Source organism: Pelodiscus sinensis, chromosome 2 (assembly GCF_049634645.1).
Source record: "Pelodiscus sinensis isolate JC-2024 chromosome 2, ASM4963464v1, whole genome shotgun sequence".
NCBI lineage: Eukaryota > Metazoa > Chordata > Testudines > Trionychidae > Pelodiscus > Pelodiscus sinensis.
Genome location: NC_134712.1, coordinates 66,603,748 through 66,628,866, shown reverse-complemented (window position 1 = coordinate 66,628,866; position 25,119 = coordinate 66,603,748). Strand labels below are relative to the sequence as shown.

The 25,119-nt window shown below is 39.0% G+C and overlaps 1 protein-coding gene across 5 annotated transcripts in view; it reads right to left on the bottom strand.

The window, feature by feature from the left end:
* The window catches only part of RB1CC1 (RB1 inducible coiled-coil 1), a 164,290-nt gene that overhangs the window by 9,019 nt on the left and 130,152 nt on the right, over positions 1-25,119 (bottom strand). For all 5 annotated transcript variants that reach the window (XM_075920708.1, XM_075920707.1, XM_075920709.1 and 2 more), the window contains 5 exons: positions 23,180-23,288; positions 22,812-23,052; positions 16,603-16,657; positions 15,118-15,165; positions 5,824-5,882 (listed from right to left, as the gene is read on the bottom strand). In XM_075920708.1, coding sequence (XP_075776823.1) covers positions 5,824-5,882; positions 15,118-15,165; positions 16,603-16,657; positions 22,812-23,052; positions 23,180-23,288 — 512 coding nt within the window. The remainder of the gene's footprint in view (positions 1-5,823; positions 5,883-15,117; positions 15,166-16,602; positions 16,658-22,811; positions 23,053-23,179; positions 23,289-25,119) is intronic.

Sequence of the window (25,119 nt, the reverse complement as noted above, 5' to 3'; positions counted from 1 at the left end):
AACAAAATTGTAACTTGCTTTCTATAACCTAATTTAACTCACAAGGCCTATAAGATAGCTTACCTAAAAGCCCTTTTCCCAGCTTTTTTCAACTAGGATGACTGAAGTTCCCCTTTCATAAGATCAAATCTGCCAGCAACTTGTCTTCATAAACTGAAGGATGATAGGATGCATCTCTGCCACATCAGATATATCAGACCAGATCTTTGATTGTCACCTGAGAACAGTGTGTTACATTTTCCTGCTCTTTGCCTTTTCCTGTGGGTTATTTGTGCAGTCTCCAGCAGCTCTTCATTAGTAGCTGATTCAGCACTTGTCAACACCTAAAATGAAGCTGCGCTACTGAAGACGCTCCCTGCGGTAATGGGAGGGATTCTCTTATCAGCACAGGTACTTCTCACCTTTCTGAGAAGTACAAGCTAAATTGACAGGAGATTTGCACAATGGTGGCTAGGCCAGTTTATTTGTGTCGGTTAGGCCACTTCTACACTAGGAAGTCACCAACTTCTTAGTCTTCTAAAAAAGACCGTGAAATTCCCATCGTTGAAGATTTTTAAAAACAGTCTGGACAAACACTTGCTATAACTGGTCCCATCACAAAATGGGCTTGTTGATTTTGAAGACTCTTTCTATCTCTACATTTCAATTATTCTAAATTAACAAAGTCTTTGCAATTTTAAAAAGGCAAGACAGGGTCTTTTCTAGTTATTTGGTAAAAGTATAAATAGACTTGTGGAGTTCACACCTTCGTAGCTATATTTTGTTGTGTTACACTCGTCTTTACATAATGGTGCATGATTCATAGGGAGACAGCAGAGGGACTCTTACACAAACATATATGTAATTAATTGGACTGGAAAAATATTTTTTAGAAGCAAAATATCTGGAGCCTGTGAAATTCAACTACCACAGAAAAACACCTTAAATCTAAATTTATTTTTACAAACTTATTTCTACTTCATGCACATAAAATGTATGAACAGAGATTAAAAACAGATTTTAAAATTATTTGTCGCCCAATTAATTTCTGAAGCTATAATTCAAAAAAGCTGGCCTTCAGAAATCATTGAAACAGCAAAAGCTGTTGATTATACATCTATCTGGACACATTTAGATCTATTTTAATAACTTTACCACTTCTTTTATTAATGAAATTATATGGATTTACATTGTTCATAACAAAGGATGTATGAGATGCCATATTCAGCATCATTTCTGAAAGATTAATCTTCATTACATTCAATAAAATGACTACTACTAATCTAACTATATTTATTCTTACTTCCAAATCTTTTTTGAAATCTGACATTTTTCTAGAAATAGCGTGTGAAACGTGAAATTCATCCTATGTCAGTTAATAAATTTTAACAGAGAAAATTTTCCACTTTATTTCCTCTGAAATGATGTTTCTGCTATGAGCATTATATCTTAACTATGTATTCTGTTTTTTATAGTAGTTGTAATATAGCAAAGCAATTCCGCAACAATCTTATGCAAAAAGTTTATCTTTTGAACAGAGAAAACTGCAACCATACAAGTTAAACCAGGGACATTTGATAAGGAGGTAAGAATAATTTATTTAAAAGAGTCATCCAGGATTGCTTTTTTGTTCTCATACCAGGATACAACAACAAACTAAGAATTTGGGCCAACCGTTCCAGATTCTTGGTTATTTTTTGAAGTACTCTTAGAATACTAGATTTGGTCCAGTTGTCAGGTACTGTATTTGAGTGCTTTCACACCTGACCCTACCTACATTGTAGAGGCAAGTGTTCATGTTGCACTCACACACCTGTTTTCCTTATATTATTCATCAGTTTAAGAACGTAAGAATGGCCATAACAGGTCATATCAATGACCTAATTAGGCTAGTATCCGGTCTTCCAGCAATGGCTAGTGCCAGACGCTTCAAGGAAGCGAAGAGAAACAGGTAATTTATTGATTGATTCATCCCGTCACCCAGTCCCAGCTTCTGACAGTTGAATGTTTAGCTAAATTGAAAATTTGGGATGGTGTCCCTGACAACCTTGGCTAATAGCCAAGAAATTATTTAACTATTTTTGAACCCAGGTATGCTTTTGATCTTCACAATATATTAGCAATGAGTTCCGGAGACAATATGTGAAGTCCTTCCTTTTGCTTGTTTTAAACCTGATGCCTATTAATTTCATTAAGTGCCATTGGCTTGTGTGTTATGTGAAGAAATAAATTAACATTTCCTTATTCACTTTCTCCACAACATTCATGATTATATAGACTTTCATCATACCCCTCCACAGATTTTTTCCTAATCTGAGCAGTCCCTGTTTTTTTAATCTCACCTCATATGGAAGCAGTTCCATATCCTTAATTTTTGTTGTCCTCCTCTCAAATTTGTCAATTCTAATCTATCTTTTCAAAAATAGGGGTGACTAGAAATCCACACTGTATTCAAGGTGAACATACACCTTGAATTTATACAGAGGCATTATGAACTTTCTCTCTCTCTTTTTAATGGTTCCTAACATTGTATTAGGGTTTTGTTTTTTTTGATAGCTGCTGTATTTTGAACAGATGTTCTCAGAGTACTAGTCATACTCAATCCAAGATCTCTGAGCAGTAACAGCTAATTTAGACCCTGTCATTTTGTATGTGTAGTTGGGATTATGTTTTCCAGTGTGCATTACATTGCATTTATCAACACTGAATTCACATCATTTGTTAAGGATCCCTTTGTAACTCTTTGCAGTCTGATTTGGATTCAACTATCATGAGTAATTTTCTATTATCTGCATACTCTGCCATTTCACTATTTATTCCAATTTCCAGATGATTTATGAATATGCTGAGCAATACTGGTCCTAATACAGACCCTTGGGGACCTCCAATATTTATTTTTTCTTCTGTGAAAACTTACTATTTATTTCATTCATTGTTTTCTTGTAATAAGATACTGCTCTGTGAGGGGATCTTCCCTGTTATCTCACAACTCCTCCTTTTGCTTAAGAACCTTTGGTGAGGGACCTTATCAAAGCTTTCTGAAAGTCAAAGTGGACTATAACCACAGGATTGCCCTTGCTACATACTTGTTAACACCTCAAAGAATTTTGTTACCTTGGTCAGGGACGATTTTCCTTTAGACAAGTTATGCTGACTCTTCCCTAACATACTGTGTTCATCTGATAATTCTGTTCTTTAGTACAGTTTCAACCACTTTGCCTGAAACTGAATTTAGGCTTACAGTACTGTAATTATCAGGATTGCCTATGGAGCCTTTTAAAAAAACTGGCATTATATAGCCAGTCATCTAGTACAGAGGTAGATCCTAAGCAACAGGTTATATACCACAGCTCTGCAATTTCATATTTGAATTACTTCAGAGCTCTTGGGAGAATACCATCTGGTTTGTGGAATTAGTATTGTTTAATTATCAATTTGTTCCAAAACCACCTCTACTGACACCTCGATCTCAAACAGTTCTTCAGATTTTTCAACTAAACAGAACAGCTTAGGTGTGGGAATCTTTCACATCCTTTGCAGTGAAGTCTGATCCATTGTATTTTATTTAGCCTTTCCACAATAGCCTTATTTTCCTTGACTGCTTCTTTAGTACAATTGTCCAATAGATCCACCGATTAGTTGGTAGGCTTCCTGCTTCTGATGTACTTAAATATTTGCTGTTAATTTGGGTCTTTCACTACCTACTCCTCAAATTCCTTTTTTAGCCTGTGTAATTACACTTTTACACTTGACTTGCCAGACTTTATACTCTTTTCTATCTTCTTCGGTAGGCTTTGATTTACAAATTTAAAGGATGTCTTTTTGTTTCTGTCTCTTAATGATGATAGCATTTTTTGGTGCTTTCACTTTTTAAAAATTTGCATTATGCATGTATTATGGTGTTTCCTAAAAAAAAATCCGACCATTCCTTTTAATTTCCATTTAACTAATATACTCATTTTTGTGTAGTTCCCCTTTTTGAAGTTAAATGCTACTGTGGGGGGTTTCTTTGGTATCTTTTACCCTATGAGCATGTTACATTTTATTATGTTATGGTTGTTATTATCAAGATGCTTAGTTATGGTCTCCTCTTGGACCAGATACTATGCACACCTTAGGACTAAATCAAGAATTGCTTCTTCCTTTGTTGGTTCCATAACTAGCTTGTTCAAGGAAGTCATTAATGGTGTCTAGAAATTTTATCTCTGTATTTGGTCTTGAGAGGACCTGAATCTAATGAATTCTGAGATAACCAATAATAATGGGTGATATTAGCTTTCTATTTTTATAGTCTTTCTAATCACTGAGCATTTCATAGTCACAATAATTATCCCAGTTAGGTGGTCACTAATATGTCCCTGCGGCTATACTCTTTATTTTTCAAGGATTTCTATCCATAGGTATTCAATGGTCCTGTATTAGTCATTTACGATTTTTACTGTATTTGACTCTGCTTTGTTTTACATATAATGCCAATCCTCAGGGCTCGCCGAACCGCGGTGAACCCCGCTCGCCAGCTGCGCAAAACCAGAGTGTCCAGTACAATACCGGATACCTGGCAACCTTAGGACTGACACATACACAAACTGCACATTGCTGTCTCCATTCCAGCTGCAGAACTTCAAGCACGCCCTTGCGAGCAAGCGAATTCAGAGGCGTGCACACTCTGGGGTGCGATAAATGGTGGCAGAGTAAGTGCCAGTTAGATAAGTTTCCTTTATTACTGTGTATTTTGTTAATTGATTTTATTCACTTTTAGTCTGTTAAACTCTGTTGCTTTAAGTTATTAAATAAAGGTGTGTTCATTCTAATTTAATCAATTAGATATATATTATTTATAACTGTTGTTTTGGAGTTAGATCCAGATTATTACAGGAAGTTTAAAGAAGTATTTTCCTACTTCCAAGGAATAAGAGGAAAGAGTGGGATAAAGCTTCTCTGAATTAAGGAAGCTAACTACCAGCAATCCCTTCTCCCTTTCAACTTCATGTAATACTCTCAATGCAGCTTCTCATCTCTTGCTCGATGATTCTAAGCTAGATAGATAATAATAATAAAAAATAACAGCCACAGAACTACATCAAGAAGCAACCTGCCAGTTCAGATCCAACATTTCTCAGGCTTGCCTTTGCTTAATAACTGCAATTAATTATGACTATTATCTTGCTTATTCTTAATCACTATAAAATTACTTGGCACTCAACTTCAAACACCTCTTCCTATCTCATAATAAGCAACAATATGAATTCAGATGATCAGAGGTGGGTATTAACCCATATAATAAGATACTTTTCTTTAAAGTATGATCTTGTGGTATACACCACAGTGAAATCTGGTTAACAGCAAAAAGCCGATTGTGGGTCCAGGATTTGCCCTCAATTTTTAATAGCACCTAACCAGTTCCCATGATACACATCTATTTGAAAAAAGGCATCTTCAAAAGTAAAATTATTTGTAGTCATATTTTTGCACTGCAGTTATTCTGAATAAAGTAATTATTTTTGAACGTAAAATTATAGCTGAAATCTCCAACTAGACTGATCATTACAAAAAAGCCATGAAATGAGAATAAATCCCAATTATGGTGATGGAAGTTACACAAATAATTTAGAAATACATATTTAGCCTCATGGACCATTTAAGGAAAGCTTGATTGTAAAAGAATATAAAGAACTATACATTTAATAAAGATTTATTATTAAGGAAATTCATTGTAGTCTCAGATATGAATTTGAGGTTGTCCATATTTTACCTGTACATTTGTCATTGAAGACCTAAAATGTACTGAGCCATATGAAGAACAAAACTTGAGCATAAAAATATACTCACTACAAATATACTTACTCTCTGATAGCTATTTTTTCAGAATGTCTTGAAGACACTGAAGACATGCTTTGGGACATCTGGAAAAGCAACAAAAAAGCAAACAACTATAAAATATTGGCCAACATTGTAGATAAGTGGCAATTAAGATTGTTTTGATTTATATATGAACTATGACAGAAATATTGAAAATAACACAACATGTTTTTATTACTACAGCAAAACTCCATTTGTCCGGCATCCAATGCTCCGGCACTCCTGAAGGTCTGGTACCATCGGGAACCCGGAATTGCTCCGGGCAGCCGGACAATTGGAGCTGCTCTGCACCCGGCTTCCCCAATTCAGCTGCTGCTGAAATTGACCAGCAGCTGAATCAATGTATGTGGGGGCAGACCAGCTGGCTGCTGCTGGGTTGGTCCTGTAGCGCTGCCCCTCGGGGCTGCGGGACCAACCTGGCAGCACCCCAGCTGCTCTTGGGGACGCCTGAGACAGAGCAGCTGATAATCTGGTACCCTCTGGGTCCTAAAGGTGCCGGATTATCGGAAGTTTACTGTATCTTAACCATTTTGCTCGCGTGTACACTTTCCGGTCCCCTCTTATGTTTTGCTTTGGTCATTTTAAAATGTAAGTTTTTTGAGACAAGGATTGAAACACTGGAAATTTCATGTTCTTTCGTAATATAAAACTTTTACTAAGAATAATCATTACAATTCACGAAATTTTATTTTTGTATGCATTCTCAAACTATAATCCAAAATGTTTTAAAGAGTTAATATCAGAGTGGAAAATTTAAGAGATACAAAAAGAAGACATTTTTCTATGAGATAATGCAGAGCATTACTGAGGTATAAAAAAGATGCTGCAAATGGCAGGCAACTGAACAGTTACTTTCTTACTAACCAGGGCGGGATGGCATTAAAGGTCAGAGAACTTGACAAAGCTAGACAAGAGAAAGGAGCAAGAAAGAGAATAAACTTTATGGAAGATTCTAAAAACAAATTAGGACAATTCTCGAGTAGAATCTGCAATAATTAGAGATCAAATGAATGTCTTCAATGATTGGGCATACTATAAATCAATGTACCTATGTTTGTGAGAAACTGGAGGAAGGCATTTAGCACATGCTGATGTTAGTAAGATAAAATCACAACTACATTTCTGGAAAGATCAGTGTTCAGGATGTCAAACTTCTGGCATTTGATTTAGCAGGTCTGGTAAGGACCTGTTAAACTAAACACTGAGAGTGTCCCCGTCAACCTTGGAACTCCTTGCAATCATGAGGAGTAAGGGAAGTCAAAAGAAGAGTTTCTCTTGTTGACCTCCCACTGGGGGGCTGCCTCAGAAAATAGATGCAAGGTACATCAACTCCACTTATGCAGTTTATGTAGATCGAGTTGCGTATCTTGCATTAATTTTCTCTGTCAGTGTAGGATGGACTAAGACTTGTGGAGACCAGACTGAAAGGAGCTGCAGACAATGATGAAAGTTTCAGCAGAGAGGGAAGTGATGCAGCAGTGAAAGTGGAAAGCATAAAACAGCCTTTTGGCCTTGAAAGTACATCAGCTGATAGCAAAATTCTTCCACTGATTGACATTTCTGTGCTCTTCTTTAACATTTTCTGAACAAAGCCTTATTTCTCTATCTTAGGCTGGAACATAGTGTTAGGCTATTTCTACACTACAAAGTTAAATCAGAAAAAGAAATGCAATTTGCACTATACAAATTACATCTCTTTTTTCTATTTACTTCTGAAAGAGGCTTTTCTGAAAATTAGCCCATCTACACAGGGCCAAATTTAGGGAAAAAACCCTCTTTTGGAACATCCCTTCTTTCTCGTAAAATGAGGTTTACAGGGATGCTGACAAAACGCATCCTCTTTTCCGACATTTTTTTTTTTGGAAAAGCAGATGCATTCCTTAGATGTAGCAGAGCTTTTCCAGGATACTTCTGGTATCCCGGAAAAGCTCTGCAGTCTAGACATAACCTCAGCATCTACATTTTTCAGATGAGATACCTGAATCTAAGTCTTTTCTAATGAAGGTTGGAATAGATCTCAGGTATTTCATAGGGAATGTCCATGTAAAATAAACTTAGCAAAACTGCCATTGTGTTATACTTTATTACTTAAATTCATCACTGATGTTCTTTCCCCTAGTGTTCAACCATCTTTCTGGATGGCACTCAGAAATGCTCCCTATACCCTTAAATGTTACAGTTCCCATAATCACTTTTACAATGCAATTATATATTCTAATGCAAATAGCATGTTGAAAATTTGGTGACTGAATAAAATAATTAAAAAAACACAGTACTTATTGCATTAGAGAGTTGTATATTTAATTCTGTTTTTATCGCTTTTTTAATGCATTCAAAGTAGTCACAGAATTTCCAGGTAACTGCAGTAACTAGAATTAGACAATTTCCAGCAAAATTAGAATCCAGTTTGCCAGAGTAAATATGATCCTGCTTATATAGTTGTGTAAAATTATTTTAATGTTTTATTTATTATTTAAAATTAGTCTTTTAATTTAACTAGGTGGCCCAGTTAAAGATACAGTGGAGTGTTTAAAGTTTCTCTAAATTACTTCTATCCTGCAAATACATGCAGGCAGTCCCACTGTGTTAAAAGTACTACTCATACGTTGTGTAAGTATTCGCATTAAAGGAACATAACCCTTAGTCAGTATAGAGGTATGATGTATCCTATCGACAGCTTCCTCTTATAAAAAGTATCAGTACTCTTTGCAAATATGGGCACCCCTTCATGACTAATTTTTCACATTACCCTTCTCCAAACTTTCTATTTCTATTCATGATGAAAAGACTAAAGCTGAAAGTAGTACAAAATTGGCAAGGAAGCAATGAACTTTAAATAATGACATTTCCGGTATTATTCTCTTTTACAGTCTAAAACCAGATTATCTTTGAGCACTGCTACACATGGGAGACAATGTCACCTTTGAATCATCCACAAAGTACTGGTAAGTCTTTTTTGCCCTGGAAGTTCAGAACTAATTTGGAACCTGTCAAATGCGTAAAAGTAGTTTAAATTGTTCTTCCAGGTTTGCCAAATGAAGTATCTTGCACAAGCTGCCGTACTTGAGAAAGATATCTAACTATGTTCAGATTTGTAAAGCCAAAATCCCTACATTTCTTGATCTTTTATGTGAATAACATTTTGTTCCAGATTAAATTTTACATTTTATTTTCACATTTTAACAGTTTTCAGTCATTTAATTTTTGTTTTAGAACTACTTAACATAGTGCAATGCCAACAGATCCTAGTCTTTAGTAGATGGGACTGAACTTGGGACCACTAAAGGTGAGTGCATTAGCATCTAGTCTATGTTTACCTAAGGCTGTAATAGACTTTGGGCAGATCTACACGACATAGAAAAGTCTATCTAAGCTACACAATTTGATTTATATTAGTATAGGTTGGACCTCCCTGGGACAGCACTCTCAGGACCTAAATGGTCCTGACCTGGGTGTTTGCTGGACCAGGCTCTATCAATTCCAACTCCTCTGCTGCTGGCCTTCAGGTTCTCCCCTTGGGCCACCAACGTTCCTCTCACAGCTACTGGGCTCCACCACTGGCATTGGTTGGGGCCCCTGACCTCCCAGCCTGGTTCTGCTGCTAATCCCCTGGCCAGGTTCTGGGCCACTGGCCCTGTAGCCATGGGACTGGCTAGGCTCCAGCTCTGCTGGTCCCCCAGCCACTAGACTAGCTTTACTCCTGGCCCCCTGGCAAGGCTCCCAGCCACTGGTTCCACCACTCCACTTCTGGCCAGGCCCTCTATCACTGGCCCCTCCACTGCTGGACTCCCAGCTGGCCTCTGCTCCCAGATGCTGGAGCTCTCTGGTTGAGGGACTCTCTTGTCCAGCAACATCCATGGTCCAGCTGGACCAGAGAGGTTCAACCTGTAGTGCCTTTCATTAATGCAAGAAGCATCTACACTTATATCACATACAGTTTATAATGTGAAATGGAGACTTCCATAAATGACATGATTTCTCAGCAAACATCTGTTAGTTAAAAATAGGAATCTGTTGTTGCATTTAAGCTACTTTTCTAGATAAATAAAACTTGGGGCTCTCTAGTCACTGTTTATGACATGTTCTCCTAAAATAAACTTTCATTCATTTAAATGTATTTATATCCACAGATGTACCTAAACAAGCAAGTAACTCTGGACTTGCCTGCTTCATAAGCATACCTCAAATTACAACAATCCAGTTAGAAAGGCCAGGTAAATACGCAAGTTTTATTTACCTAGAAAAGTAGCTTAAATGCAACAACAGATTCCTATTTAACTAACAGATGTTAGCCCTTCCAGCACCTGTCTTGCAACTATCTTACTCTGCTACCGGTTCCTTAAGCCAAATAGATTTTTTTTTCAATAAAACTGTTAGCTCCAAGTGTTTGGTCACCCTTCCCAAATCCCAGACAGATATTTTTAACTTTATTGATGCACTGGTGTAAAACTAGATTAATGCAGGTGATTCAGACCCTTGTGTAATAATTTTATCAACTAACTCTTTGAGTTCTAAGCTACAAGTAACAGGAATAAATTCAACGGTCTATGGATTCACTTAAGGGATCTGTAATAGGATATAAAGCCTTTCACTAGGCTGTTCCAAATCTGCTTCAACTTAGTAGTTACCAAAAATTATCACCCCTCTGATGGCTGTTCAGTGATACATATGAAATATAACTAACATAATAAACCTGAGAGTTACAAACACTGAAGTCATGAACTGACCAGTAAATCATACACCGCATTTGGAACCAACCCCACACCCACACCCAAAGAAAGAAAGAAAAAGACCTATATTTAAGGTAAACTACTAAAAAAGCTCCCAAAAAACAAAGGAAAAGTATAAAATAGATTTGGCAAGGTAAGGAAACTGCTTCTATGCTTAGTTCATTTAAATGAAGATAGTTGAAAGCAGATTTATTTCTGCATACTCAAATTTCAAATTTTTTGAAAGCAGCCACAATGTTTTGTTCATAGTTACGAACAACCTCCATTCCCCAAGTGATTGTAACTCTGAGGTTCCACTGTAGTGTCATTAATTCCTAGAAAACTAATGCCCACATAAAAAGCTGCCAATCTTTGTGCCAGTTCAGAAATCTCAATAGTGAGTCCAAGATACGAATAAGTCATGAAGAAGATTACCCCTTCTCATGTTCAGAGGAACTTCGGTAGTTCAACGTTGAAGCATGCTGCTAAGAACAATTTGTGGAGAAGCAAGCTTAGGACCAATGGGTCAGGAACCAAGACTTGACCCTATGTACGGTTCTAACAAGAATGAATGAATTACCACTTGGTGTGACATTATAGCATGACTAATATTTGCCTAATCAGTGGCCCTATCACATTAGTCAGTATCCCTGGTTAAACAGGGGCTTTTGGTCTTTCCTAACAGAGTGACTGACAAATGAGGATCTGCTCTCAAACAAATTTTATCATCTAATTATGGATTTTAAAAAACCTCCAATGTTTGTAAAGAAATGATACGAAAAGTAATAACTTGAAGAGATTCACCTATGCAAAAGTTTATAATGGGGACTTTTTTAAAAACATGCCCCCGCCCCCAACACATACACACACGTTCTACATTAGTTAAGTCATACCAAAATTGTATTAACTGTGTATTTCACAGCAAGCTCTCTCTTTCTTGGCTCAGAATCGCTGCACTTGTGAAAAGACGTACATCTGCTATTTATTTTATGCCAAAATGAACATTAGCAGATGAGAAGACTATTTTGAGGTTTTATTTACCAGAATGTTCCTGGCATTAATTCAAACAAACTACTCATATGGAAATGGTAATTTAATTGTTACACAAGTAGGCATAATTTTTAAATCCAGTCTTTACCAGACTGTTACTAAAGTGTTAAGAATGTTCAGTTCTCAAAGTACTAAAGACAAGAAACAGTGGTAGCAACTCAGGGGAGTGGGGAGGGAGACAGCATGAGGTCTCACCCCATTACTCAAAGCACTCCTGTACCTACATGAACTTAATGCTCTTGAAGAGGAATGGTAGTGAGATGTATTCTCACTTCTCAAGAACTGAATGTACTGCTAGTTCATTGCTCCTTTCTGTCATCTTGGGAGTTCAAGGATATGAACTCTGATTTCCCAATGCATCCTCATGATGCAATAAGGGTCCTGTCCTTGCATTTCCTGTTTGGCCAGGAGGGGCAAACACCTCAAGAGAAGCCCATAATCCTGAGGAGGAAGCAGGAAAAGGAGCCATTCTCCCTGGATTCTTGAGTCTATGAAAAACCCATTGCTTCCTTTAAATATAGGCTAGTATTTGCTTAGAGAGCTTCTGAATCTCCCAGCAGCTACAGGTTAGATCTCCTTGGTCTGGCAACCCAGGGACCTGACCGGTCCCAGATGAGGGATTTTTCCAGACCAGGAAAGGTCATTTCTGGGCCTATTCCAGTCACCAACCCCCCCAACCCTAGCCATGGCCTCACTGCCAGCTTCTCAGCCAGCTTACCCTGCCACTGGCCCCACCACCGGCATGCTGGGATCCATCGCTTTGGGGCAGCCCCCATGCTGGGGTCCAGTTGTGCCGTGAGGTGACAAGCTCCCCTTGGGCTTTGTCCTCACTGGGCGCCTCCGAGCCTCACGAGACAGCTCCACCACGCAGCAGTGGAGCTGCGAGGCTTTCTTCTGCTCCACCGGGCATCCCCACTCCCCAGTTTCTGGCTCTCCCACCAGGCAGCCCTGTGGTCAGACTCTCGGCCTCGCACGGCAGCCACACTGCCTCCCAATCCTGTTAGGCAGCTGAACCACTAGGTGGCAGCAAGACTGCCAGGCCCTGGTTGTGCTGCCAGGCAGCCCTGCTGCCTCCCGGTCTCGTGGGGCAGTTTCGCTGCTTGGCTCCAGCGACACACACAGTGTCGGCACTGGGTGGCAGCCCTAGTGCTGGGCTCCTGGTTTTGCTGCCACAGGGCAGCCCCACTTTAGCCTTGCTTCAGGACTCCACGCCAACAGCCCTCCACGGGACTCTCTAGTCTTGAGACATCTGGGGTCTTGCTGGACTAGGGATGTTGGCAGACCACAGAGTCCCAGTTAAGATAGGTTCAACCTGTACTGCTTTTCTATACAGTTCTGCAGAAAGCTCCAAACATATGTAATTCCATTAATGTACTATGAGAATGTACAGAGGCCCCCGAGGAACCATCATTGCTACCCTAATAAGTCAATTATAGTGTTCCGGTAATACAATAGGTAATATGCATTAGGACATATAATCAAGATTTTATTTTAAAAAGTGCAAAATTAGATAAAAATATCTACATCATGAGAGTAATTTAGATATTTGAAGTATACCATAATGACTAACAATTGGTTACATCAGAACCCAAAGGATGCACAGTACTTCACAAATCCACAGTAAAGCATTTCAGTTCAAACATAATTTGTGAAGACATTCCGAGTCTTGATGGTTAATTGTGTCTTTAAAGCACATCAATACACTGGAGGGAGGGAGACTGTGCTACAGTAGAGCAACAGCATAACTATCCTTTCAAACAAACGCAGCATGTTCTTCTTTCTAGCCCAGCCAGCTGTGATCTCACTCAGCAATTCTTTCTCCTGCTAAGAAAGCTAGTTCCACTAATGGCATTAGCAAAGAGCAATGGCTCCACTATTCAGTCACAATTCTACCGTCACCCTATCTGGCACACCTATTACTCCTTGGGGAATTCTGTGCAAAAAATTAAAAATTCTGTGCATAATCTTTTAAAATTTTGCAATATTCTGCATATTTTATTACAATAACATTGTAGTGCAGCTGTATTTCCAAATTTAGATGTTTTTCTTATATGCTATTTCTAGTTCTTGTCATGTGTTATAATTAATATCAACTGAACTTGCAAGGAAAAGAATGAGATGTGTCATGCAACACCTTGCAACAACAACAAAAAAAATTAGATTTCTCTTGTATGGCTACATATATGTCATAGTAGAAACAAAACACATGTAATCAAGTACAGACTGAGACTTTGTTGTTAAAAAACTCATGAACTTGACTCAACTCACCAGACTTTTCAAAAATTTTTAATTTAAATTTAAATTAAAGAAATGAAGTTTTCAAACCACATGATCTTTTCTCCCCCTTCCAACTAAAATAATTAAAGAAACTTCAATTTAAGGTTCAGCTTTGCGATGGGCATCTGAGCATTCGCCTATGGAAGCTGTCTTTCTCTCTCTGGTATCCAGGAAACAAAAAATGTAAGTACAGGCAAATCCTCATTCTGCTTGGGAAGAGGAGTTACACACTGAACTCTGAATGCTTGACACGAAGCAGATTTTAATATATATTCAACAATCTTCAAAATTAAGAAGATTTGTTTTAAATTTGCACTTTGTTTTGTTGCCAGAAAGTATCCAGAAAATTCAGAAAGACACGATCTTCGTCCATGAGAAATCACATACTTACAATCCATCTTGCTTCCTGAGGCACTATTCTCAAACCTGGTCAAGAACCTAAGATCAGCCTTCCATCTTCTGGAAGCACTTACACCAACTTCAGCACTTTTTCCCTACCTACTATCCTAGGACGAAATCTGAGCAGTTTGAATTGCATTACAATGACCGGGTGTTCCCATTTTATAGGGATAATCACATTATTTCAGATTGTATATGTGTCTATAATGCCCCCTCCATCCAGTATCTTGATTTTTTCACCTTTTATCAGGGCTATCTGGTCACCAGCATATGAATTGCAGTCTGACTTACACACACACTCCATTTGAATTATAAGATGTAAGTTGCTATGTCTTCTCCTTTTTAGCAACATTTTTTTATTTTTTAAACAGTTAATCAATAAAGCATATGATTTTTTTTTCAAAATTATGGACATTTATTTCAATAAATGGCCATTAATTGCACAAATGCCTGATGTGCAAAAGTGTATGCATTTTGAATGATTACCTTATTAAAAACATGACCCTTACAGTTAACGCTTTTTGCTTGTCTTTTCAAATCACTGATCTGGTTTATATGCTTTGTGCGAATTAAAGTTTCCCTTTGCTTTCATCCCACCCATCCACTTGCCTCCAAGTTGTTTTCTATGGAGAACTGTCCTGTTCCCAACAACAATCACAAAATCTTATATGAAATTATATTACTCCTGATTGCCACTTGTTCTTTTCCTTTCTTTGTTCTATTCTGCATGCAAAATTTTTAAGATGTACAGAGACTTATTAGGAGTTTCCATTTTTTAAATTCTTGTTTATTTTTGGAACAATTATTTTATGAACAGATTAGTGCACACAAATCATATCCTTACCAATCTTTGATTTAATCGCTTATTTTCCTCTTCTTTAAGTTGTAGTGTCTGTCAGAGACAATAAATATTAAATTGGTTATTCATTTTAGATTATATTCTTTATACAGCATAAACCTGTAATAAATAGCAGGTAGTTCTGAACTGATGAACACTGTACTCTCCATGTACAACACTACTTTTTGTTGCAGGTTTCAGAATGTTAAGAAAATATTTAATAATCTTATAAGCAAAAAGGTACAGGTATTTAAAGTTAGGAAAAAAAATCACCATTGTGCTGCTGTGCCTATTGCTGAGCTGCTGGGGGAAATGGCATTGCCCTGCTCCTACTAGAACACAGAAATAATCTGATTCTACTGAACTAGGAGCTGGTATGCAGTGCAAAATAGAATTTTAAGTGAAGTAAAAACTAAGCATAACTCTGAAGATAAAAGGAAGGCAGCTAGAAAGGGACTGGAAGTTTAAAAAAAAAAGGAAACGAAGTGAGTTGTTAAGCCTTTCAGATTTATACTTAAAAAAAAAAAGTCGAATCAGTTAATAACAGCAGATATTTTTGATGATGTTCCCAACCACTTCCAATCAAGCAGAGACTCTGTCCAAAGCAATACTCAAAAACACAACAGAAAAGAACGATTTACAGAAGAAAAATCATAATCTAATTTCCTGATTAATGAACTGAAATTCTAGGCTACAACACTGCATTTAAAAACCCCCACACAAAATAGTTGGACTTCATTATAAGAAACACTTACTGTTCTAAAGCCAGTTTTTTTTTTTTTTAAAGAACTGTCACATCAGGCTTATAGTATATTAAACTTTTAATTAATATGAAATTAATTCACACAGTGCTTGGGAGATGGATGGAATCCTTTTGCTCTATTTCTTCAGAAATTAGTTTCAAGAATTTCTTATACTCAGTGTTTTAATTGCCTTGTTTTGAAAAAAGCAAACACAACTTGGATTAATATGTGCAAAGAAAAATTGGCCTGCAGTCACTTGCATGGAATGTATTTAAACTCTGATCACTTGATTATTTACTTTAATATTACTGTAAGCATCCACTACTCTCTAGGAAACCCAGATATTTTCCTCTGTAACCTCTCCTTGGTTAGTTTTCTGCTATAAAAACATCAAACAAAACATAAAACAATCTAAGAATGTGTTTCAACTACTTAAAATGGAAATACTCGCTCTGATTCTCATTCATACAAAGTGTACATATCATAAAGTGTAAGTGGTTCTTAAAGTGGGAGTAAATTATACACAGTCTCACTTTCAGATATTATAAACTATGAGAATGGTGTGAACTGGTCTTAATGTAAATGAAAATCAATTCCATTATTCTTTGGATAAGGCATTTTCCTTTACAAATACTGTGCACCAGAATTTACAAAGCACTTTCTCCATCATAACTTCACATATGTACTTGTCATCTTTAAAACATTTTACATACTGAATGAATATAATAAAAAAGAATCTTCTACTCACTCTTTCTAACAACATTATCCTCTGCTTTTCTTCAGATAACATATGGATATTTTCACTAAGAAAAAAAAGAAAAAATGCAGTTCTCTTCGTTCCAAAATGTTTATCTATTGGAAATTAAGGGTTTAAGGATGTAGCTCCTGTTATATTTATGCTATTTAAAATAAATAATTATTTGAGGTTATTATTTGAAATACTCAAGCATATTTGAAAGCAAAAATGCCCATATTTAATGGCAAATAACATATGCTGCTGTCCTTATGATGCAAGAATTAGGGATGGGAGTAGTCCATTTAGTCGAGTTGACTACTGTTTCCCTGCCCCCTTCCCTTGCTGGCTTTATATCAGAGGTAGCAGGGCAGAGAGAAGCAGGAGCCAGTGCTCTCCGTGATATTGCCTTTAGCAGAAGTAGCATCACAGGGGCGTTGGCAGGCTCAGGCTCACCATTGGCAGAGGTTGCTCTGGCAGCAGTCCCTGACTGTAAGGGTCCCAACGGAGAGCTGGGACTCCCTGCAGACAGGGGCTACTGCCGCAAAGCAGCCTCCTTCTGCGATGGCCTGGGCTGGCCTCCGGCCGCAGCCCGTCTGCAGGGTGTCTTAAGTGGACCCACCGCAGACAGGAGCTGCTAGATAAAAATATTATCGACTACAAAATTAGTGAAATATTCTCCTCTTAACACTGTTAACAAGAATATGGCCAATTAGCAAGAAATAAAACCAATTATAATTATAAAACCAATTACAAAGAGCCTCACTCAGGACTGGATGTCTTATGGACACCTACTAAATTTGTGCTCCAGTCTTTTGGAAGCCAACCCCACTTGATTAGGATCACCGTCTCTCTTGCAAAAGTAGCTACCATCATACCAATGTTGGGTTATCTAGCTTTGTAAAAATGTTATCATCCTTTTGCTAACAGTTTCCCATTCTTAGGAGGGATATTCCGCTTCTCTTCAATAGCATCCTTTAGTGAAGGACCCTGTCTCATTTACATTTTGAAAGGAATTATTTAAAGCAGTTGATATTTTCACTGTTTCCTCCTTTTTTAACTCCATTAGTTGTGACTGTTCCATTGTAATGTAGTCTCAAACCGGTCAAGAAGAACAAAACGTTTCCTAATTTTCTTTTATGACTGTTCATGGCTAGATGGGAGTCAGGTAAAGATGATCTATGTTATCTTGGATGTTCTATTTTCTTTTTCAGCCTGTTGACCTAGGATTCTTGACTGAATTATTTGCAAAACAAAAAGAGAACCTTGTGTCCTTCATTGTCCTGGGAAATTTGCTTGGGCAATGGGGATTCTCTTTCTACAGCTTAACATATGGGACATGAAGACCTCCAGGAACTGTTTCTACCACCTTAAAAAAACCCAAATGACACTCCAAAGATTAATTTGAAGGGTTAGAAGCCATAAGGAACTGAGACTCAGAGCACTTTGGCAGACCGTGAGCCGTGGATTAGGCAAGATGATATGATCCAGAAATAAAGGTTTAGTTAAGAAATCCAATCACACATAACGATATAATGGTGTAATGAGAATATAAGTGTAAAGTTGCAAATGGTAAGTGACTTTTGTACTGAGATCTTTATACTTTTGAAATTTTTTTGCCAGGCTTTGAAGTTAATTAAACATTGACTGGTGTTTTAAATATCATAGAAGTATTGTGCTTAAAAAGCAGCTGCTTAGTAGGTGTTATGATAAAAAAAATTATTTACTTTCTACTAATATCATTTTACCAAATGGATTCAGTATTTTCAAGAGAAATGTAAGTGGACAGACAGAAGAAAAGAACTATTTGCGTACCATAAGCACAATAGTTGTATAGTCTACATGTAAAGAGCCATAAAGCATATGTATAATAATTTGCCATATGACAAATCCATAACATGCTTATGAATAGCAATGATCAACCAGGAGTTTGTGGTCAATTTGGGGTATGCAAGCCATGTCGGGGTTCCATCAAGCAAGGCCAGTCTGAGCTTGGATGCCTAAGGACCAAAGCTCAGAGCCCTGAACCCCACCGCAAAACCCAGCGGAAGCACTGCTGGACTGAAGCTTTGGCACCCTTAGATACCGTCCCCCCCCCCCACACACACACACACAGAGGGCAGAAATATCAAGACCCCACATTTCTGTGGGGCTCCCAATGTGACCCCTTATGCCTATGGGACAGAATCCCTTACGTAAATTAAGTTATCAAGGGGTAAGAGGTCAGTCCTAGGATCAATCCTATTCAACTTATTCATAAATGATCTGGAGAAAGGGGTAAACAGTGAGGTGGCAAAGTTAGCAGATGATATCAAACTGCTCAAGGTAGTTAAAACCAAAGCAGACAGTGAAGAATTTCAAAAAGATCTCACAAAACTAAGTGATTGGGCAACAAAATGGCAAATAAAATTTAATGTGGATAAATGTAAAGTAATGTACACTGGAAAAAAATAACCCCAACTATACATATAATATGATGAGGGCTAATTTAGCTACAACTAATCAGGAAAGAGATCTTGAAGTCATCGTGGATAGTTCTCTGAAGACGACCACGCAGTGTGTAGCGGCAGTCAAATAAGCAAACAGGATGTTAGGAATCATTAAAAAAGGGACAGAGAATAAGATGGAGAATATCTTATTGCCCTTATATAAATCCACGGTACGCCCACATCTTGAATACTGCATACAGATGTGGTCTCCTCATCTCAAAAAAGATATACTGGCATTAGAAAAGGTTCAGATAAAGGCAACTAAAATGATTAGGGGTTTGGAACAGGTCCCATATGAGGAGAGATTAAAGAGACTGGGACTTTTCAGATTGGAAACGAGGAAACTAAGGGGGGGATATGATAGAGGTCTATAAAATCATGAATGTTGTGGAGAAAGTGAATAAGGAAAAGTTATTTATTTGTTCCCATAATACAAGAACTAAGGGCCATCAAATGAAACTAATGAGCAGTAGGTTTAAAGCAAATAAAAGGAAGTTTTTCTTCACACAGTGCATAGTCAATCTGTGGAACTCCTGGCCCCAAGGAGGTTGTGAAGGCTAGGACTATAACAGGGTTTAAAAGAGAACTAGATAAATTCATGGAGGTTAAGTCCATAAATGGCTATTAGCCAGTATGGGTAAGGAATGATGTCCCTAGCTTCTGTTTGTCAGAGGGTGGAGATGGATGGCAGGAGAGAGATCACGTGATCAGTACCTGTTCAGTTCACTTTCTCTGGGACACCTGGCATTGGCCACTTTCAGCAGACAGGGTACTGGGCTGGATGGACCTTTGGTCTGACCCAGTATGGCCGTTCTTATGTTCTTACCCTTTCTATAGTGGGGGGCTACTGTCTGGCTTAATCATCTCTCCCCAATACACCAAACATGTATGACCATCTCACTTACCATGGTGATTCACTAACATCCCTATAACAACTATAGCAATTCTTCACATGGAAAAGTAGCATGTACATATTTGTGGTTTCTTATAATATTATTTAGCACTTGTAAACATGGAGTCAACATCGTATACTCAGCCAGTTTGCTAAAGCTGACTAGAATGTATCTACTGCAACTTTTTTTTTTTTTGTCTAGACTGGCAGGAAAAAGGAGGTAATGGCTACTTTAGTGGTCTTGCCCCTCACTCAGGGCTAAGAGATGGGGGGAAAAACACCTGAATTGGTAGGGCTCAAGAAAGCCATTGGCCCTGCTGCACCTGGAGAAGGGTATATGAGTCCTTTTCCTCTGGCTGGAGCTCCTTCCTGCATATAGTTTAGTATTTTCTACTCCCGAGATTAAGGTAGGACCATGGGTTTTTTGGTTTATTATGAGCACTGCCCTACGTTGTTTGGTTTGGTTTGTTTGTTTATTTTTTGCATCAGGAAGGCATTATTTTGTATCAAAAAGAAATTTTTCCTTCACTGCCAGAGTTACTGGTATGGACCATGATTGTTACCTTCCTCAGAACAGTTCAGGGACCTAAGAGGCTAAGTTAGAATGTAAGACTCAAGATGTTACAGCCTAATAGGTGACAGGTGTCTAGTTCAGACATTTGCTCCATAAGGGGTACATGTTCCCTGATAACCCAGAACTATAAGTGACTTAAGACTATATCTACACTGGAGTTGGAGGTATAATTTTCATCTATGACATACTTGCACTGCCTTCCACCAAGCACAACTGCATTTCGCGTGGGCAGGAGGTACAAGCATCCCTAAATATGTACCTATAATTTCAGATATAAGTAGTGGATATTTCTAGCTGCTACACTGTTATTTTTAGTGTGCTAGTTCAATCAGACTTAGAATGGGTCTGTCTATCTGAGCTAGAGATTAGAGGTCCAACATAGATGCACTCTTAGGCTACGTCTAGACTACAGTCTTTCGTCAACAGAGGTTTTGTCGACAGACAGGGTGTGTCTAGACTACAGGGTTTTGTCGACAAAAGTGGACTTTTGTCAACAAAACTATACCTGCGTCTAAACTACCGCCGAGTTCTGTCGACAATAAGTTGACAGAACGCGGCAGTTTTGTCGACGGAGGTAAACCTCATTCTACGAGGAATAATGCCTTTTGTCGACAGAACTCTGTCGACAAAAGGCGCTACTATATCCACACTGTGCTTTTTCACAAGTTAGCATCTAGACCAGGCGTTCGCAAACTTTTTCGGTCCCCGTAACCCCTTGGCTTTTAGTAAACTTTCCCGTACCCCCTATTCACTATGAAAGGAAATAAATTCTGGACTCTAGAATCCACAACTTTTTTCACTAACACTACTACTTTCTGAATATTTCAATTAGGATAATCTAGTTATTTACCAAATATTCCCCATGTGCCCTTGATAAGCTTCTCTTCCCCCCTGCGGGTACTCGTACCCCAGGTTGGGAACCTCTGGTCTTGACTCTCTGTCGAAAAAGCGGCTTGCTTTGTCGACAGAACTGGATGTAGTCTGTTGACAAAAGCCTGTAGTCTAGACATACCCATACTGTTGACAAAGCTTCTGTCAACAAAGAGCGTCTAGACTACATCCAGTTCTGTTGACAAAGCAAACCGCTTTGTCGACACGACAGTGTAGACGCAAAGGACAGTGTAGATGCAATAACACCTTCTGTCAACAGAACTCTGTCGACAAAAGGCGTTATTCCTCATAGAATGAGATTTACCGCCGTCGACAAAACTGCAGAGTTCTGTTGATGTTATGTCGACAGAACTCGGCAGTAGTTTAGACGCAGGTATAGTTTTGTTGACAAAAGGCCACTTTTGTCGACAAAACCATGTAATCTAGACACACTCTAAGGCTACGTCTACACTTGCACCCTCTTTCGATAGAGGGATGCAAATGAAGACATTCGAAATTTTAAATGAAGCTGATATATAAATATCCCGCACTTCATTTGCATAATTGCATTACGGCGCTATTTCGAAACAGAGGTATTTCGAAATAAAACACGCTATGCAGACGCGTTATTTCGAGAGAAAACCCTTCTCTCAAAATAACCCTTATTCCTCATAAAATGAGGTTTAACAGTTATTTTGAGAGAAGGGTTTTCTCTCGAAATAATGCATGTACACTGCGTGTTTTATTTCGAAGTAGCGCTATTTCGAAATAGCACCATAACGCGATTATGCAAATGAAGTGCGGGATATTTAAATCTTGGCTTCATTTGCAATTTTGAATGTCTTCATTGCAGCATCCCTTTATCAAAAGAGGGGGCAAGTGTAGACATACCCATAGGAAAGGTGCTCTGTAAAGAACATGGAGAAACTTATATCTGTTACAGCAAGAAAAGACAACTCCAAGGATACGTCTAGACTACATGCCTCTGGCGACAGAGACATGTAGATTAGACTACCCGGCATAGGAAAATGAAGCGGCAATTTAAATAATCGCCGCTTCATTTAAATTTACATGTCTGCTGCGCTGAGCCGATCATCCCAGGAGGCATACCTGGGAGGTCGACAAATGCCTTTGATGTCGACCGCGGAACGTCCAGACTAGCGCGCTGAGCCGACAAAACAGCTGATCAGTTCAGCGCGGCAGCCATGTACATTTAAATGAAGCGGCGATTATTTAAATCGCCACTTCATTTTCCTATGCCGGGTAGTCTAGACATATCCCAAGTCAACTGCTTTTCCACAACAGCTTAACCTTTATATGATGGAATTAGTACACTCTACACTGGTGTAATGATCAAAATATTTTCTACATACTTTACTGTAATGCCTCATATACTCACTGCACAGCCATCATGCTAGTTTCCATTGCTGGATCGAGCCTTCCTTCATCAGAAATCTCTGAAGCCACTCTCTCTGTTTCAGCTGAGAGATCAGGTGCACAGGCTCCACAAGATTCTAAAGGTGCAGATAAATATGCTGATGGAATAAAATTACTGGTTCTCATTTTGTTCAGTTCCTCTTCAAGTTTCTTCTTCTCTTCGAGTAATCGAGCACGATCTTCAGAAAGCGTTTCAATCAAATCTGTTGATAACAGATATACATAAAGAGTCTTATAAACAACAGCTGAGGATAGTATAACAATTATTTGAATTTAAACTGAATGTAGATTAATGCAAAATCTGTCCAGACAGATAGAATATTTGCTTACCCTTATCTCTTTCTTGCTGTTGGGTGATTGTTTTTAATTTGTCACTAAGATCGTTTATTATATTTTCTTTTTTCATTTTTTCTCTTATCAGCACGGTATTAAAATTGGTCTGAAAAGTCAGAAATAGCATCAAGTAGAAGTAGTACAGTGTAAATGAAAGCAAAAAATCTAAGAGTAAAAAGGAAGAACCTATAGTATTGCCATTTGCACTTCCCCAAACTAAACTGAAAGGCAAGGAAATACATTTTTAAAAGCACGTTTTTGATAAAGAATTACGTATACAATACTAGAAGTGTTTTCCTGTTTGTCTTAAATGGACTTTTGGGTAAGTGAAAAAGTTGAGTTGTGAAAAAGGGCTTTTGAGTAAGGACTGCTTCTCATTTTGTTTTCTGAGGCATGATATACATCTGTAGCCCTATACTAATAAACAGGGCTCGATATACCGCTGAATCTACTCGCCCATAGCGTGTAGATTTCAGCCGGTCACTCCGAGCGCCCCATTCACCAGCGCTTCGTGCATGCGCAGTGCCGGTCTGGAGCATGCGCAGTGCAGGGCTGGCGAGTGGCTCTCGCTAGGGTTTGTCAAGCCCTGCTAATAACAACAAAAAATATACTAGCTGTGAAAAAGGCTTTTTGTATTCACGGATATAATTGAATTAAAACATTGAATCTGTACATTTCTGGTTCTTGACAAATCCAGTAATAACCTGTTCTCAGAATCAGTAATTCTTTACAGCTATAGTGGATGTTGTAGGGAATCTTGTACTAAACCAAGTTATTTACAATTAGAAATAAATAACGTTGCATTCATATTACCACCTTGAAATATTAATACTTAGAATGAAATGAAAATGGATTTTAGAGCACTGCATGAAGCTTTGAAAGGCAGTTTTTCCCCAATGCCAAGCAGGTATACAGGCAGTTGCCGGGTTACGTACAAGATAGGGACTGTAGGTTTGTTCTTAAGTTGAATCTGTATGTAAGTCGGAACTGGCGTCCAGATTCAGCCGCTGCTGAAACTGACCAGCGGCTGACTACAGGAAGCCCGAGGCAGAGTTGCTCTGCCCCGGGCTTCCTGGAATCAGCCTCTGATCAGTTTCAACAGGCTGAATCTGGACGCCAGTTCCATACAGATTCAACTAAAGAACCCCAGACATCCCCAAATCAGCTGCTGCTGAAACTGATCAGCAGCTGATTCCAGGAAGCCCGGGGCAGAGCAACTCCTCAGCGCTACTGGACCAACCCAGCAGCACTCCAGCTGCTCTGCCCTGGGCGTCCTGATTCAGCCGCTGCTGAAACTGACCAGCAGCGGCTGAATCAGGACGCCTGGGGCAGAGCAGCTGGGGTGCTGGCGGGTTGGTCCAGTAGCGCCCAGAGCAGCGCTGCGGGACCAACTGGCAGCGCCCCAGCTGCTCTACCACAGGCGTCCGGAGAAAAGCCTGGTCTGCTGGCGGCGGTGGGGGATGTACTAGCTGCGCCACCCCCGCCCCTCCCCCAGCAGACCAGGGAGACGTGGGCGGTGGACCGAGATGCACCGCGGTCCCACCGCCCGGGTCCTCCGCGGCTTTGCTCTGCGTCTCCCTGGTCTGCTTGAGACCAGCAGACCAGAGAGAAGGGGAGCAAAGCCAGGGAGCACGGGGGCAGCGGACAGCCCAGAAGCGCCATGGCTGTCCCGCTGCTGGTGTCCTCAGAGGCCTTGCTCCCCGTCACCCTGGTCTGCTGGTTTCCAGCAGACCAGGGAGACGCGGAGCAAACCCCGTTCGTAACATAAGTCGGATCCGCGTAACTCGGGGACTGCCTGTATAGACTAATTAGCAAAAATTAATACAAACAAAAACAGCTGTTCGTCAGTCTGATGCAATTATTTGCCCGTGTCTTCCTTCTCCATGAATCACTTCACTGGCTTTCCCTTTCTGCATTGCATCAAGTTTCCTGTCTAC